This window comes from Micromesistius poutassou (genome assembly GCF_964030765.1).
Source record: "Micromesistius poutassou genome assembly, chromosome: 20".
In the NCBI taxonomy this organism is placed as follows: Eukaryota; Metazoa; Chordata; class Actinopteri; order Gadiformes; family Gadidae; genus Micromesistius; species Micromesistius poutassou.
In genome coordinates this window covers 6,937,356-6,954,430 of record NC_140290.1, presented here as the reverse complement: position 1 = coordinate 6,954,430, position 17,075 = coordinate 6,937,356, and the positions used below count along the sequence as shown (strand labels likewise).

Below are 17,075 nucleotides of genomic sequence, written 5' to 3'. Positions count from 1 at the left end.
TATTATATATATATTCTCCCTCTTTCTTCATCATCATCATACAGATGGACCGGATTCAACATAACTTGGGGGTCTGGATTCGTCACAGATTCAACACTTCAGGTCATCATTTACTCCAAATCATACTCTGGTTCAACAATCTACTGCAGCAGTATAAAGTTTGAGTTGAGAATATTCATCAGAGCATGAGTTTTTACTGGTTTCTTCCTGGAGAAGTTATCATTTTTTTGTTCATGAAAATATAAAAATGTCAACCATAATTTGGTGACGCTTACTTCTACATTCCCAGAGTAGGTAACATTTTGAAAGAGCAATTAAACAGTAAGCCATCTGTACCATTACTCATAACAATTGGCCAAACGGTCATTCGTGCGGAAGTATCCTTTAAGACCACCAGACTAGACAATGATGAGTTATTAATTCAGCTAATGTATCTTTTTTGTCCATGAGAAAAGATAGCCACACCTTTTTGTATCAAACATCATTTCAACATCTAGTCTTGTGTTGACACTTACCTTGTGATGCAGTTGAGAAAAAAAATCAAATGTTTTTTCTATTGTTATGACATCTTCAGTCTTTCTCTCTCTCCGTCTTCTCCATCTTGGCTCTGATCTATAGTTCCCTGGCTCGGTGGCTTCTTTGAGGAGGAAAAAAGCGAGCAGTGGGGAGGAAGAGAAGCGATGGATGTCATGCAGTCAATGATCTTCTCACAGGACTCAGCTAGAGCAGGACTATGGGCAGCAGGTCCTCTCTCTCTCCCTCTCTCTCTTTCTCCCTCTCTTCAACTCCCTCTCTCTCTATCACACTCTCTCTGGGGCCCACTCTCTTCCTCTCACCCTCTTGCTCTCTGTCCCTCTGTCCCTCTCTCTCTCTCTCTCTCTCTCTCTCTCTCTCTCTCTCTCTCTCTCTCTCTCTCTCTCGATTCCCTCCCTCCTACACACACACACACACACACACACACACACACACACACACACACACACACACACACACACACACACACACACACACAAAACCTCTGTCTTGGCCTTATTACATTTAAAAGTAAGAGTAACATTAAGTGAGCTAGTTGATGAATGCATACATTTCTTTTTCAATAAATGTATAACAATGACCAATAATGAATCGGTTAATGACTCCGTAAAAAGACAAGAGCAATAGAATATTAGAAAAGTGTTTTACTGTGCAAACTTAGGACAGAGGGAAGATAATTGTTTTCCATTAAGCTTGTAAGTGGCTTCTTAGGTGGTCCCCAACGTGTGTCTGCCTGTGTGTGTGTGTGTGTGTGTGTGTGTGTGTGTGTGTGTGTGTGTGTGTGTGTGTGTGTGTGTGTGTGTGTGTGTGTGTGTGTGTGTGTGTGTGTGTGTGTGTGTGTGTGTGTGTTTGAGAGAGAGAGAGAGACAAAGCTACAGAGCAAATTGATAAGAGTAGCATTATGTCCAATAACTTTGTTTCATTTGTATCTCCATTAAAACAACTGAGTGGAAACAGAAAACCTAGAGGACAAAAAATCTCTGTCTTATATCACGAATCTGTCAGCGAATTAAAGAAAGGAAACAGATGACCCAATAGGAAGAGAGAGAGAGACAGAGAGACAGACTATAACAATGAGAGAGGACAGAGAAACTGGGGAGGATGCTTCTTCTTATTAAACGCGTCAAGTCACAGATATTGTAGTTGGAGAAACACACACTTCATCACACCTTATCATATATAAAATACAATTGGAGGGCCGCCATTTCACAAGACGGTTTCAGCCCTGCGTGTATGTATTAATCTGAACAAGCATGAGTGGAAGACCACCCGAGGCATGTGTGTGTGTGTCCGTGTGTGTGTGTTTGTGTGTGTGCATGCGTGCATACATCTGTGTTGAAGTTGTCATGTGTGTGTGTGTGTGTGTGTGTGTAGCAGGTTGACAGCCTGTCAAACAAGCCTGCCTCTGTATAGTGCAGAGTGGGCCAAGATGTAGCCCTGATGGATGGAAGGTGTTTAGAGGAAAGTGATGGCTGGTTGATTAATCTGGTGCCGGCCGACAGGTGACCAGAGCTCCTAGTCTGTGGATGGGCCTGGCTAACGTCGTATTGAATGTTGCACGACATGCTTGAATATTTGACACATTGGTCAGACCTATTCTAGCCCTGGTTGGTCAATGTACTCAGTTCAGACAGAAGGGACATAGCTGATGATGATATATAGGCTTACACCAGTATCCTTTTTAATAAGATGGTTTTGATCTACGAAAGAGTAAAGCTGACTGTTTAATCGCTCTCCCAAAATGTTAATTATCTTGTATTATTATCAGTAAACTTCATGTTAAAGTTATACTAAATATATTTTATTTGAATCAGAGTCATTTAGAGAGAAATAGCTCTAAACTAAGCTCTAACTCGCTCTAAATAGCTCTGCTCGGAATAAAACACTCGCGCGACACGCCCCCTATGTATGAGGCAGCAACCACAGACGGTTTCCTAGCAACACTTTGAAGACTTGGCAAGCTTGGCGTTTATTTTTTTCTCCATGTTTGATTCCTCAGGGAAAACGCTGTATTAGGTTGGCGGGCTGCAATTCAACATTAACTTGCTGACTTGATTTCTAAATTATCTTTTGAGTTGTTCCGCCAACGTTTTAATGACCAACAGCGGAACCATACATACCGTTTTTGTGTGACACGGGACTATTAGGAAGCGAAACCAGATCCGTAAACAAACGTAACGCTAGCAACTGCTGGGACAACCCAAACACATGTCCCTAGGGCGGCTTCAGCAGCTCCAGAAAGATGTTTAAGAACACGTTTCAAAGCGGATTCTTGTCCATTTTATATAGCTTGGGCAGCAAGCCGCTTCAGATATGGGATAAGAAGGTAAGTGTGAGAACCTGATGCTAGCCCCGGGTCCAGCGCGCTGGTCGCTAGGACACGATCACATGTTTGTAATTGGATGGTGAACTATTGACATTAAATAGCCGCTTAGTGCCTTGGTAATCATTTCCCCAGTTTTTGTCAATGTGATATTAGTTAATTATACAAGTGTATGGTTTGGGGAAAACGGACCAAGCGTTAAATAAATACAATATTAACCCTTCTCTAATCCTCTATTCCATGGCGTAACGTTGTTATGTAGGTGATAACTGCTACCGAGGGGTCAGCCAATGGGAGATGAAGAAGTAGACCGCTGCTTCTGTCAGCCTCGGTTCTTATAGGCCACTCGGGCACAAGTCCAATCCTACTACATTCTGTCTACTTGCCTCCTGCAACTTGTTAGAACATAAGTGCTAGGTGTATTGATGGTTTGTCAGATGAAGCCATCGCCTAGCGTCTATGTGGGTTCGTTGGGAGGGGAAACCTTCTAGAATCTTTGGGGGAACCATGACAACTCAATGAAATGCATTCTAGACGTGTGGCGAAATGCAATGCAGAGACTTCCAAAAGACGGAAGGTTTCCCTGGCAGTGTTGTTTCGTGATGTACGTGTCTGAGATGCACGTTGAAAAATGCACGTCTGTGAGGAAAAAAGTGCATCATTTGGGTACGCAGGTGCGGAATGGCCACATCAAGAGAATCACAGACAACGACATCCAGTCCTCAGTGCTGGAGGTGGAGGGTTCCAACGTGAGGTACGTCCGTCTCTTGTTGTCATGGAAACATCATCTCGTCCACCCTCTTGTAGTCTCCACCGTGACCCATTCCTCTGTTTCCTGTCCTCTTCCACTGCAGCACCACCTACATCACATGCCCCGCTGATCCCAAGAAAACACTGGGCATCAAGCTGCCCTTTCTGGTCATGATCATCAAGAACCTGAAGAAATATTTCACGTTTGAAGTCCAGGTGGGCTCAGCAACCACGAATGACTACCACACCAATATAATTATTGATCTTTCTTATTACATTTTATAGGGCCCCTGTTGTAGAATTTGTCATTATAATCCAATTTTTAAAATAGATTCACATGTGACACCATAAGTGGAAGTGTCAAGCCAGATATGTGGTTGATAAATCAACCTACCAGCTTCCTACAGTCCAACCTCCCACTTGTGTTGTCACAAATTGATAGTCTTCCACAACTTGTAATTGCTGTACATTTTTAACTCAAACCCTTAAACCAGTGGATAAATAGGGTCCCTTTAAAACAGATTTGTGATGACTCTGTGGCTTAATTGCTATTTACAAAAAAACTTTTAGGTGTTGGACGATAAAAACGTGCGGCGGCGCTTCCGTGCCAGTAACTACCAGAGCACGACGCGGGTGAAGCCGTTCATATGCACCATGCCCATGAGGCTGGACGAAGGCTGGAACCAGATCCAGTTCAACCTGTCCGACTTCACCCGCCGTGCCTATGGAACCAACTACGCCGAGACGCTCCGTGTACAGGTACAACACACACCCGAAACCTTTGAATTTCAAAATGTTCAGTCTTCTGTGATGCATGCTAATGATGAAATGAAACCGACAAGATGTATATATATTCTAGATTTTATTTCATTGACGCCACCACATGACTTGGTCCCTTTTTTACGACCGAAGATGTTAGTTGACTATAACATGTATTGGTATAACATTGCTCCCAGTGGCTAATAAGCATACAATGGTATTAGTACTGCATGTAGGACCTTTTTGAAACTCCGGCCCATCATTATTTTCCCCTATGCTTTCTTAATATCAGATCCACGCTAACTGTCGCATCAGAAGGGTGTATTTCTCTGACCGCCTGTACTCTGAGGACGAGCTCCCAGCAGAGTTCAAGCTCTACCTGCCCGTCCCCAACAAAGCAAAGGTACACACACACACACCTGAGATAGTTAATACGTTTAAATTGTGTCTCCCAAAATTGTGGTTGGATAAATAAAAAAATATTTTGTGTTCTGTTTCTTGCAGCAGTAGAGCTTTGGAACCTGCTCTCCCCCCCCCCCCATTCCAGATTTCAATATTACTAAAGTGAGATTCGCTCCATTAAAACTGTTTTTTGTGTTATCTTAACTGTGAATTCTATTTTTATTGTATTTTTTTTTTGGATCAATAAAGGATGTTTATGATGCAACAAACTGTTCCTTTAAATATCAGGAATGAGGTATTTAACGGAAAGGTCTATAGTAAGTGTATGTATTTGTCTAAATATGTCTACTGGGTTTATGGAAATGAATGAGCGGAGTCCAGTTAAAGAATATAAACACTCTTTATGAAATATCACAATGTTCATTTAGAAGGCTTTAGGCAAAATACTTTGTCTCAATTTGGCTCAAACACCACCCAAAATTGAATGAATACATTTCTTTCCTATGGCAGTCAAACACGTCGGTAATATAAAAGTGAATCCCATCTTTTAAGAGATTACATACTGATGTTCCGAAATAATAGATTTGAATCAAACTACCAACAGCACTAGGTTAAGTAGTGGTTCATTTTTTTTGCATAAGAACGCAAATAGGAGCATATAACCAAGACCTTTTTCTTTTTATTGGGTCTAGGTGTTGGCTGAGCACACCAAATACACATCAATATTTCATAGACAATACTGTAGAGCTGTCACGATACGATAGATTGGTTTGCAAGATGACTGACAGATACCACAGTGCAAGTGTCATTGCTCTGCGAATCGTTTCTCCTCATCAAATCAACCATTCCCTGACCCTGTCTGAACGTACACACTCCGTCTTACACAAACACAGGTAACGAGAATCTTGTGACGCCAGATCGATGCGGTCTATTGCTTTCTACACAATCACCCTATTGTAAGTGGCTTTGGATAAAGGCGTCAGCTTAATACATGTAATGTAATCTCTTGGCTGATCCTGTAGTGTATTAACGATCATCTGAGCTCCATGATGATCACCAAATTGTTAATTGTGTCGATGGATATGATTGGAATTAATGGGAAATTCTGTACTGAATAGGATCCTGCTTACTCATCAATTTTCTTTAATATGCTTTTAGCATAACTAACCTTCCACTTGGAGCTATTGGGAATACTATTCAGGCCCATGAGGATTGCTTAAGTCTAGGACAAATAAAGTCACATTTCAAAAAGGTTAAGCTCTCACAACCAGTGGAAGAAGTCTTTCAATGCTCAGGACAAATGTATTCCAAATATTTTCGATTGTCTTTTAAAAACTAGGAAACAAAGAATCCTAACTGAGCTTCCAAAGTCTATTAATCCCATAAAGCCATTACTGGAGCCAGCTTTCCTGTTGACAGTGAAAGACTCCAATTCAATTAAACTTAAATTCAATAATGAATTTCTGTGAATATTACAAGAAAAATCGAATGGCAAAAGGCGGCCACAATTTAAGTAAATAAAGCGTTTCTTGAATATTTTCTATTGAATCAAGCCATTACAAACAACATTGACATAAAATACAGAACATAAACAGATTTCAGCCAAGGCTTATTACTTCTATGGCTGAAATGACACATTGTATTGCTTAAATTCATAGCAAGCATTCCTTTTGTGCAAAATAAGCCCAGATAAACATTTGAAAAAAAATTAAATATAATTTCATAAGATATAATATATAACAGAATTCAATTCAGGTCGGTGGCAAGCAGTGCATTTCAAAATAATGTAACATTTAGCAAAATATAATTAATCTCAAATCACAATGTAAAAATCAACAACACAAAAGAAAATAAAGCGAAGTATAATTCAATAAAATAGCATTGGGGTCTTCTCTTGCGCTGATTACGGTTCCCCTGTAGTGAGTCCATCTTAGTTCTTTCTCACTGCATGGCTTTCTCTCACTTCACTCACTATCAAAATCTCCTAGCCAAGAACTGTGTGTTCGCAACATGGAAGGAAGGAATGAACGACAAGAACAGGACGAGGACAAGTTGTTCTTTCTTCATTAGTGCAAAGATAAAGCCGGTAATCATCCGTCAAACCAGAAGAATATTCTCATCCTATTTGGCCAAACTTGTCATGGCGATTCTGTGATCCCACTGTATGTCTCCACTCCCTTTGTGATCCTTCTCCTCCTCGTCTGGTCTTGGCTAAAGGCCTGTTCTTAATAGGCAGTGGCTGACACCTCTCCCACACACGTAGGCATGCATTTGCATTTTCCAAAAACTAACAATCAAAAAGGATTCTGGTGCAGTTCTACTAAATGCAACAAGAAAAGTCAAATTGTTGTTGCCAACAATCTCCTCGCGAATGGCATTTTATAAACAGGATGTGCCTTTTTTAATCGCACACCATATTTTACATTCCGTTCATTGGATTCTGTGCTGTCTCCTGTGTGTGTGTGTGTGGGTGTGTGGGTGCGTGTGGTCACGCTGGCGTCCCATAATGGATGACGTAGTAGTCGTGCACGTACATGAGCACGGCCACCGGTTGGCCGATGATCAGAGACATCCACACCGCTGCGTTGCCATAGTTACCGTTCAGGAAGCGGCCCACGAACCAAGCCAGGGGAACCTGTAAGCATGTGGTCAAGTTAAATAGTCGTCTTACTGTGTGGCCGCTTTGCACAAAGGGACAACGAGATGCCCCATGTTGGGGAGGCACAGAGCTGTGGACTGGGTCAACAAACCATGACCTAGCTGTCTCCCCTGTGTGATGTGTGTGCGTGTGTGTGTGTTTGTCACCTGAGCCATCATGCCGCTGAAGGCCCACAGTCTGAACATCCTCAGAGGAATGCTCACCAGGTACTGAGCAGAGAAAATAACAATTCAGAATCTTAAAAGTTGATTCCAAATGATTGCAGAAGGAAATACTAATGCCCATCACACTGTCCCGAAATTGACACCTGATGGCCATACGAATATGGAATTGTTCATTTCGCCCGAAGATGGCCCGAAGATGGCCCGAACTTGGTCAACAGCCAATGAACAGCCGAAGCAAGTACGATGGCACCCGAGCCACACACAAAGGCAACACGAAGATGTGAATTTTTAGAATAGTTTATACCCGCAGGACACACGACGGCCACATGGCGGCGACACAACGTCGTATTGAGAGTACATGGGCAAACTAAGTCACTACGGTGTCACGTGACCTCCCGATGGTATAACAACTTTCACCGACCGTGGGGCATGCAATTGATGATCGGAGATTGTTGGGAGAACATATATATATATATATATATATATATATATATATATATATATATATATATATATATATAGCAAGAAATTACAAAGTGAAATAATATTATTTGTATGTAATATTTTTTCCTTCAAGAGGAGGTGCTGGGCCTTTAGTTACTCATTATGTTCTCTCAGGTGCATAAAAAGAAGCAATGCTGCTGCCTTCTTCTTCCTGGTTGTCCTCAAAGTAAGCCTGTGATTAATGTAGAGTTGCTCAGGACTGACTGAGAAAGATGCTCAGAGGCTGGCCTTTTATATGTCCACGTGACCATTACACATCGGAAACGCTTGGGCTACTCAAATTCAGCTATCTCCGCCGACACCATGGTCCCATCTTGATGTCATCGTACTCTAATAAGATGGCTACAAGACGGCATTGAGAAGGCTTCACATAGTCGTGTTGCCTTCCTAAGACAATCGGGCAGCTTCTGGTTTCCTACGTATAGTTTTCGTGAGGCAATGGCACCAATGATCACGTGAAGTAAAGACGAAGATGACACGACTTGACAAGATGCCCTCGCGATAGCCTTATGAAGGGCAAAATGGACACACAAATTCAACACAAAAATGAAACTTTGCAAGGTCCTTTGACAATTCTTTGGCATGCCAAAGATTTTGGCACCACTCACGACGTTGCTGCCGGAGCCTGAGAAACTCCACCGGCGGTCATACGATGGCTTCAGATGCCCTCACGAATGGCCGGATGTTTTTACCATCAGAGCCGAATTTGAACATTTCCTTTATCGTGTGTCCATCAGGTGTCAATTTCGGGACAGTGTGACACGGGAATAAATAAATGGCAAACCCAGCAGTATGACAACAGATAATCCGACAACGATTCAAAATAAAAACCATTCATGACCAGTTGGAACCGGTCGACAGAAGAGCAGTTTAAACCACTCCTCCGCAATGCATTCTTGTGTCTGTTGAATCTGGTCGTGGCAGCAATGTTTTAATATGTGCAATAAAATAAAATAAACACGTAATAGTGCGGGGGATGTCAAGCCACCGACACGGACGTCCAAACAGAACTAAAAACGTAACCGTGATGACCGAGACCCCGGGGCGTACCTCGTGGAAGAACGCCGAAGCAAGGAAGACGGCTGTTTGGGCCATGAACTTGTTGACCCCCTTCCTCAGCATGGGCTTATAAAAGTGTCTGCAACACACACACACACACACACACACACACACACACACACACACACACACACACACACACACACACACACACACACACACACACACACACACACACACACACACACACACACACACACACACAGTGAGGCATGTGGGTGTACGTGTGTGTGTCTATGGAGGACTCTAAACAGCAGTGCTAGCTCCTCACCGTAAGCACCACTTGTGGACGGGGATGTTCCAGTTGGACCAGAAGTAGGGGACTGTCTCCGAGTTCCTGAGCGGAACAGATAAAACTCAACACACACAAACAATAAAAAGGGCAATGATATTTCTGGTTTAGCATACTCCATGTTGTGTGAATGTTGTGTTGTGTGTGTGTGTGTGTGTGTCACTCTATCTATTCGGTTGTTGTGACGAGACAACTCACCACCAGTCCCTGTAGAACTCGCGGTCCCCAAACTGCATCAGCTCTGCCACAAAGTTCATAGAGGAGTGGAAAAACCAATAGAAGAAAATTAACCAGATCAGATGGTTAGGGACCTGGGAGAAGAGCAGAGGGTGGGAGAGAGGAGAGCAGAGGGAGGGAGGGTAGGAGAGAGGATTGCGGAGGAGAGGGAAGCAGGTGATGAGAGGATGGAAAAGATGAGAGGATGAGAGGGAGGAGGGAGCAGAGGGAAGCAGGGGATGAGAGGATGGGAAAGAGGAGAGGATGAGAGGGAGGAAGGAAAGGGAGGACAAGAATAAATTATAAAAAACTAAAATCATATTTTTGAACCACATTTTGCATTACCTTTAACTATGGTCCATGACATCAAACAAGGTTTCTATACACTGTCTAGCTCTGACAAGTTTACTCACAGCTAGCTTCAACAGCCGTTCCACCATTCTGGAGAAGTCCATTTCCTGTGAGAGAAACAGAAGAAGCAACCCCCTTTTCTTTTATTTAGAATAACAAGCAATTTGTGGAGGCAGAAGACAATTGTCATGTAAGCAAATAAGGGAAATGTAATTGTAAGATGTCTTTGAATGAGTCATTAAATGAAGGTCTGTAAATCTGTCTCCAGCTGGCTTCACTTTTCAACTAGGCTCCAAGCTGTTCCCTTTTTAATCTTAATTTGAAGTGCTTGTTTATTATCGTTTTGAATCGATTACAATGCAACACGATGCAAAATATTTGTATATAGACAATGCCGTTTGTACCTGAAAGGGTTTCATTGAGTTCTGCACCGTGGGCACCATCCACTGAAAAATACAACATTTTCTATTAACATCGAATTCCAAAAGCAAGCAGCCGTTGAACTTTGGGTTGGGTGGGGTCTGAATGTTGCTTTGTTGCTTTGATCTGCCGTGTGTGAATGGTTTCAACTTTCCAGTTACCTGCTGTATCAATCCCACCAGTAACTGCATGAAGAAAAGCTGCAACACAGAGCAAGAAACTTTAAATGCAAACATTTTAACATACATGGGGTGAACCGGTCAACGTTTGTTCTAAAGACATACAGCGGTGCTTTGATCATGGAATTTCTATCCTTTATCTATCCCTCCCCCCCCGATGGACCAATAAAGTACAAATGATCTAATCTGATAATCGCAGAGATCACAAACTGCCCTATCCAAAGTCCCCACGTCAAAGACCTCAACCAAAGTTGAATGCATCAAACTATAGATGTACAATTGTAAAAGCCAAGTTTAAGTATGCATCAGGACTACATTTAAAAGACAAACGATGAACATTTATTATATATAGATATGTGTAATAAATACACATATCCACCAATCAATTTGAGGCAATGTTCATTGTAATCCAGAATACAATAAGTCTACTGTGTGTCAGGATATGAAGAACAGTAACAATTAAACAGTGAGTTCTGGCCCAGGCTGGACATGTTTTGTAATGTGTGTGTTTGAGTGAGTGTGTGAGTGTGAGTGTGTGTGAGTGTGTGTGTGTGTCCTCTCACCATTTCAAACAGTCTCCTCAAGAGGAACCTCTTCCGTATCCGTGGAGACCGGGGGAAGTTGAGCTCGTAGCAGAGTGTAGGTATGAACACAAAGTAGTACATGTCTACACACACGGAAACACCAATTAGCTTGCATGGACGGCCTGCACTCCCATCTAATATTCAGTTCAAATATTTGGCAATACAAGTCAAAAGGCAATGATGGTCGTTGCCATGGCTACCTCGATAAGTGAGGTTCCCTGGATACGAGACATGGGTTCTGCCATTGGACCTGGTCACCGACGGACCTACACAGACAGACAGGGCAGTCAGTATCCTTCTGAATATTCTTTGAGTATTAACTAGATAAAGAAGCACAACAAAACACAAAGCAGATCTGTCCTAGCTAACCTTTGATTGAACTTCAATATGCTGAATTGCCAGCTGAACCCTTTACTTATTGATACTACAATGCGTGTTTAGTATAAGTTGCTAAGCAATTGATGCTAATAAGAATAAATAAGCCAATTCACGTTTGCTTAATTTTGCAAAGTGTGCGTGTGTGTGTGTGTGGTGGTGGTGTGGTGTGGTGTGGTGTGGTGTGGTGTGGTGTGGTGTGTGTGTGTGTGCGTGCATGCGTGCGTGTGTGTGTGTGCGTGTGCATTAGTGTTAAACCTACAGGAGTTTGAGCGCGTCAGTCTTCTGACTTGGGCCAGTCTGATCTCTCTGCACCACCTGTTGGTGTCTTTGTACGAGTACATCTTCATGAACAGGATGGTGTAGATACCTAGGGACAACACTCCCCCCACTGGACACACAAAGCCACACACATTGAGCACGATAACGAGGAGACATTGAAAGACATGCAGGCAAAGGAAGAGGACGACTCACAAAATACAAAGAGAGTGTGTGTGTGTGTGTGTGTGTGCGTGCGTGCGTGCGTGCGTGTGTGTGTGTGTACCTGGGGTCAGGGAGGTGACGCAGAGTACCATCACTACAGGGAACACTAGGATGGTAGCCAAGTTCAACCCGTGAAGCATCAGCCCTGTAGACTCGGTGATGCTTCCCTAGGAGAGAGACCATTACACGGTGAAGACATGGAGTAAATGCACCAGTAGACCAACCTATTACATATATATATATATAAAAGTCTATCCTATAAAGTTGACCCTTGCTGGGAGGAATCCATTGAACTGAATGACCATGTGTTGTACTGCACATTTGACAGTAAAACACTTTGACCTAAAGAAGACCTGACAAATATATTGTGCTTTTTACCTTATATATAGAATAACCATATATATTTCTAACTGACTTTGTTTTCAGATAAGAGACGCATTCCTGTGAGAAGCGTTTCTGTGTGTAATGCCATGATTATTGCTGACTCCCCATCCATCTTTAGTTATTTTTTTCAAACACAGAGAATACTCCAAATAAATACAAATACAGACCAAAATACAGACCAAATACATACTTATACATTAAATCAAAGATATACAATACAAACATAATTTATGTTGATTGGTCAATCATCTAAAAAAACAACATCAAAAAGTTAAGACTGGTATTAGAAAACAAACAGTCAATCAAAAGCAGAGACTCACCACAGCCAGGCGTCTCTCAGTGTGAAAGGTCGCTATGACAAAGACATTAGACACTGGAACACAAACAGATGGACAAACAAACAAACAAACAAACAATGTTTAGCTAGCTATCTGAACTCATCGGACTCCTAGTCTTGCAGTGCCAGCCTTTCCATGTGGAAAGTCTAGGACACAGCATTGATTCCCTGTGTTAAGAACTACCCTGTGTTAAGAGGTCTTGATTGACATGCAAGCACGACCAGTCACAGACTGTATACCAAAACAGACCCCTGCTGGAACATGATTTCCTTTCTGATTCGCAGCATTGCTTGGCGCTCTATAGAAAAAAATAAAAGGATGTACTGGCAGACAGAATAAACCCATGGATGTAAATATAAGAATAGAACTGATTCGCCCATGTCGTGCCAGAGCTCCGTCCCAATTTCTTGGGAGACACTGAATGACTTAACTTGCTCTTTGTATCAGAAGTTCAAGAAGAGGTGCATGGTGACGTAGTGCAAAGAAACCCACTGGCTAAAGCCAGTTGACTTTATTCCTTCATATTCTGCTTTCTATGAGATGTCTTTATTGTTGAAATTGTATACACTGTCACACTTGAAACCTTGATACATATACAGCTATATTCATTTCTCATGATTAATTTCTGTTGCCATCTCCATACTCTCCAACTCTGTCCAATGTCTACCAATTATATTCATAAACGGAGACTGTAATAGAGCATTATCAGTTGTATTGCATAAAGCATTGGCAAACACAGACTGGACATAAAGAAATATTTGAAGAGGCTGCTTTTATGCAGCAAAAAAAAACCTGACCGTTGACCTTGGTTATTGTACCTTTATTCACAGCGAGTCTAGTCTATAATACGCACCGATGATCAGGCAGGCCGCCGGCCAGCTGTAGGGGTCCTTCAAGAACAGCGAAACGACTTGGATGGGGTCAACCAAGATACCATACCTAGAAAAGAGGAGGGGGGGGGAGAGGGGGAGGATCTTTAGACTCTTGAACGTTGAGTACAATGCAGCGCATGCTTTGACAGTTTGGGATGGAACCCAGAACCGGTGTGGGGGTGGGGGGGGGGGGTTAATGTGCATGCTCACTTGATCAGGTTCTCCAGGAAGAGGCGTGCGTTGCTCAGCACCTGAGGCAGACAACAGACCAGGGCGAGAGACAGAGCACAACATTAATCAAATCAATCTGTGACTACGTGCACCTCTCACAAAGCGGGAGAGACTGGGCGGCTACAATAAGTTACAATAACTTATTGTACAATATTTTATATTGTGTGTGTGTACGTGAAGTGTACACATGTGCGTCTGTGTATACATGTGCGTGCGTGTTTGTGAGAGAGAGAGAGTGTGTGTGTTTGTTTATAGTGGGCCATAAATAACTTTATGATGTGTTATTCGGTTGGTTTCAAGTCCACTCTTAATTCAAGGAGCGGCAGGGAAAGAGATATGCTTATCTGAGTTACATATATCTCCTCTCCGTGAAAGGCATACATCATCTAGTGCCTAAAAAAGTGACTGTGAACATTTAAAGTAAGACACAATTAGCCTGACAAAGCACAAGTTGAACCTGGTCCAAGTAAGGCAAACAAACAATCCTGTCCTCAAAGTGCTGCTGAGTCAAGCACGCTGCCTCTGGTAGGGCAGGCTACCCTTTACCTCAATGACCTTTAACCCCCCCTCTCTGCTCCTTTAGTCCCAGAAGGTAGCTCAAAATGAAGGCATGTTGCTCAACCACCTAGTGCCTGTGTTCTCCCTACTCTCATACTGCTGATTGTGCTAGTCCTGATAGTGCTATCGGGCTTATTACACACGCACACACCAAAGTTATCAGATAGCATGGTGTGTCAGCTCACCTTAAATAGCTGCATTTGTTTGAACAAAGGTACAAATCACCATCCAATTCATTTGAAAAGGGGAACAACCATTATGGTGCTAAAACGCTGCCATTTTCATTTTGTAGATTTGACAAAGACAAACTATTCCAAGAGCAAAAGCCAAATTTCAATATTTTGGATATATTGAATATATATATAATAATGGAAAATGCAAATATACACATTTACATTTCACATTTCTCCTCACCATGCCACGATGTTAGAGCCAATTTGAGAGTCTAAAAACAGTTTGAGTAATGAAAAAAGGGGACAAGTTCTTGATCAGGGGACAAGTTCTTGATCAGAGGACAAGTTCTTGACCGGAGTCCAGAGTGTGGACGGTCACTGTGTAAAATTAGAAGAGACACTTGTCCGTCGCCAGGTCAGATGACCAAAAGGAAGAGCAAACAGACCTAGTCTACCATAATACCGTCAACCAACCTTGACTAGACTTTGTGTACGTGTGCGCTGTGGACTGTGAATGCGTTACTAAGCCAACTGTTTTATGTCATTCATGTGAAACTTGAATTGTGAAACATCTTTCGAAATGCCATGTGTAACTTTAATCTCAACTACAGGCCATTACTACTGTTTTAGGACACATTTTGTACCATGCCTTATTCCCAAAGCACTATTCAATTGACAGCAGTCTATATAATATCATATACAATTATATTAATTGTAATGGCAATGATACAATCACTGTATCGCATGAAAGATTATAGCTTGAATGACTGAAATGCTCATGCATACACAGCTCATCTTCATCCAGAGTTAGTGCCTGTTAGCTGTTGAGTACTGCTGCGAATAGAGGGGTGCTCGCACAACATGAAGATGCTAGCCCACGGCAGCTGAAGGTGCACTCACCAGCATGACAACACACCAGTTGAGGATCCCCCGGTAGTTGCTGTAGCCACTGGCAGAGCTCAGCAGGGACTCCTGCATGACGTGACAGCTGCAGGAGTCAAAACACAACACTTTTGAGTTTTGAACATTCACTAGGCTAAAGTATAGTGAATGCTAAAGGTATGATTCTAGAAATATATAATATATAAGGTGTGTGTGTGTGTGTGTGTGTGTGTGTGTGTGTGTGTGTGTGTGTGTGTGTGTGTGTGTGTGTGACAGGGAGTAAAAGGGCACAGAGTAGAGAAAAGTGAGATAATAAAAATAAACACGTCACTACATGAAAAAGACAGAAATTTAACAAAAATAACATGACAAAAGTTAATTTAGACAGATCTGAATGAACAGAGAGGAGGAGGACTGTAGCAGGTAGGTAAACAGGGTTGTGAACACATTGGCATAAGAAGATCTTTTCTCAGTCTTCGATTCCTGGCGGGCAAATTGGTCAACAATCACACTCCACTGGTAGGATAGGGTACGCCGGAACATGAACGAAATTGCGGGGGCTGCTATCTCAAACAAACATGTGTCAAACAGTAAAAAGTAAAACAAAAAAGTTGTAGGCCTTAAGTGAATGCCTAACTAGTCCCTAACTAATAAAACGTATATTTCAGTTGCCATAGATCAAATAAATTCCTCCTGAGGATGAGGTTTATAGAATACAAATGAAAAAGATTACAAAAAACAACCTGCATAAACTTAGCAGGCAAAACCTGCAAAATATTGGATACGGACGCACCTTGTATTTTCTATCAGTGTTTTCAGTGAGTGTTCCCTTCCTGCTACGTGAAAACAATAAGACAATGAAAGACAATGAAAACACATTCTAAATGCACAAGTGACATCGCTTGCCTTAGTCGGTCGGAAACATCCCTCACTCGGCTCCTCTCTCTCGGAAGACCCTGTGCAGGTAACGATGGGTCCTGCGTCTTTTTCTCCAGTTTGCCATTGCTCGCATGCTTGGAGAACTCATCTGTTTTGACATTGGCCGGGGACGCCTGTGCTTTACCCCCGTCTCCGTGCACCTTGCCTCCGTTCACATTTGCGACAGCGTTCGTTCCCCCGCCAGAGACTGTGGTTCTCCTCCTGCGATACACGGGCTCTCTCGGTGCCCGGTCCACCATTTCCGCAGGTTGGCACGTTTCGTTTCACCTGATTGACATAGCGTTTTGTTTTTTTAATCTAATGCATGTCTCATTCCTGCCGTCCCGTTATTAACGCGTCTGCTAGTGTGCGTGCCAAGCTGTCGACCGTAGATAGAGGCGGCTCTCCACTTCCGTTTAGAGGCGTGCGCAGGCAGGCGGCTGCTGTCAAACCTAAGCGGGTCAGTCATAAACTCGTTGCCAGTTTTGGATGTCATAGTTATCCCCCTTTGTGGTTGTAGCCTACTATTTTTATACAAATTAAATCAATAAAAAATAACATTTCATTAACATGAAAATAATTGAAAATTGTTGAAAATTGGACCACAATTGGCAAACAACCAAGCAAGTATTTTCTGGAGGGGACATCAATAATAACACCAACGT

General features: G+C 42.4%; 2 protein-coding genes across 3 annotated transcripts; one reads left to right on the top strand and one right to left on the bottom strand.

The window, feature by feature from the left end:
- Positions 1 to 2,707: 2,707 nt before the first annotated feature.
- Positions 2,708 to 5,015, top strand: cfap20 (cilia and flagella associated protein 20). 2 transcript variants are annotated; one of them, XM_084485168.1, is made up of 6 exons: positions 2,708 to 2,860; positions 3,532 to 3,611; positions 3,712 to 3,823; positions 4,178 to 4,366; positions 4,659 to 4,769; positions 4,874 to 5,015. In XM_084485168.1, exons 1-6 carry the CDS (start codon positions 2,777 to 2,779, stop codon positions 4,874 to 4,876), a joined length of 579 nt encoding a protein of 192 aa, XP_084341294.1. In that variant the 5' UTR covers positions 2,708 to 2,776; the 3' UTR covers positions 4,877 to 5,015. The 2 variants fall into 2 exon arrangements, with proteins under 2 accessions (XP_084341294.1, XP_084341293.1); XM_084485167.1 differs by having other exon boundaries at positions 4,871 to 5,001.
- A 136-nt stretch (positions 5,016 to 5,151) lies between these two features.
- dgat1a (diacylglycerol O-acyltransferase 1a) lies at positions 5,152 to 16,796 on the bottom strand. Its single transcript, XM_084485037.1, has 17 exons — positions 16,399 to 16,796; positions 15,511 to 15,598; positions 13,859 to 13,899; positions 13,630 to 13,715; positions 12,759 to 12,811; positions 12,116 to 12,221; positions 11,834 to 11,962; positions 11,397 to 11,462; positions 11,176 to 11,279; positions 10,595 to 10,633; positions 10,418 to 10,459; positions 10,076 to 10,120; positions 9,645 to 9,757; positions 9,426 to 9,491; positions 9,146 to 9,233; positions 7,574 to 7,636; positions 5,152 to 7,403 (listed from the first exon to the last, which is right to left on the bottom strand). The coding sequence occupies exons 1-17, from the start codon at positions 16,668 to 16,670 to the stop codon at positions 7,257 to 7,259; spliced, it is 1,548 nt and encodes a 515-aa protein (XP_084341163.1). The 5' UTR covers positions 16,671 to 16,796; the 3' UTR covers positions 5,152 to 7,256.
- Positions 16,797 to 17,075: the final 279 nt, after the last annotated feature.

What these genes read in the sequence shown, in the direction of transcription:
- dgat1a (XM_084485037.1), bottom strand. Translation starts at nt 16,670, where the DNA reads ATGGTGGACCGGGCACCGAGAGAGCCCGTGTATCGCAGGAGGAGAACC. An exon ending in CTGAGAGACGCCTGGCTGTG is followed by an intron (nt 12,222 to 12,758) that starts GTGAGTCTCTGC and finishes TCTCTCTCCTAG; the next exon opens with GGAAGCATCACCGAGTCTAC. An exon ending in CGTCACCTCCCTGACCCCAG is followed by an intron (nt 11,963 to 12,115) that starts GTACACACACAC and finishes TTGTGTGTCCAG; the next exon opens with TGGGGGGAGTGTTGTCCCTA.
- cfap20 (XM_084485167.1), top strand. Translation starts at nt 2,777, where the DNA reads ATGTTTAAGAACACGTTTCAAAGCGGATTCTTGTCCATTTTATATAGC. An exon ending in ATTTCACGTTTGAAGTCCAG is followed by an intron (nt 3,824 to 4,177) that starts GTGGGCTCAGCA and finishes AAAAACTTTTAG; the next exon opens with GTGTTGGACGATAAAAACGT. An exon ending in CCGAGACGCTCCGTGTACAG is followed by an intron (nt 4,367 to 4,658) that starts GTACAACACACA and finishes TCTTAATATCAG; the next exon opens with ATCCACGCTAACTGTCGCAT.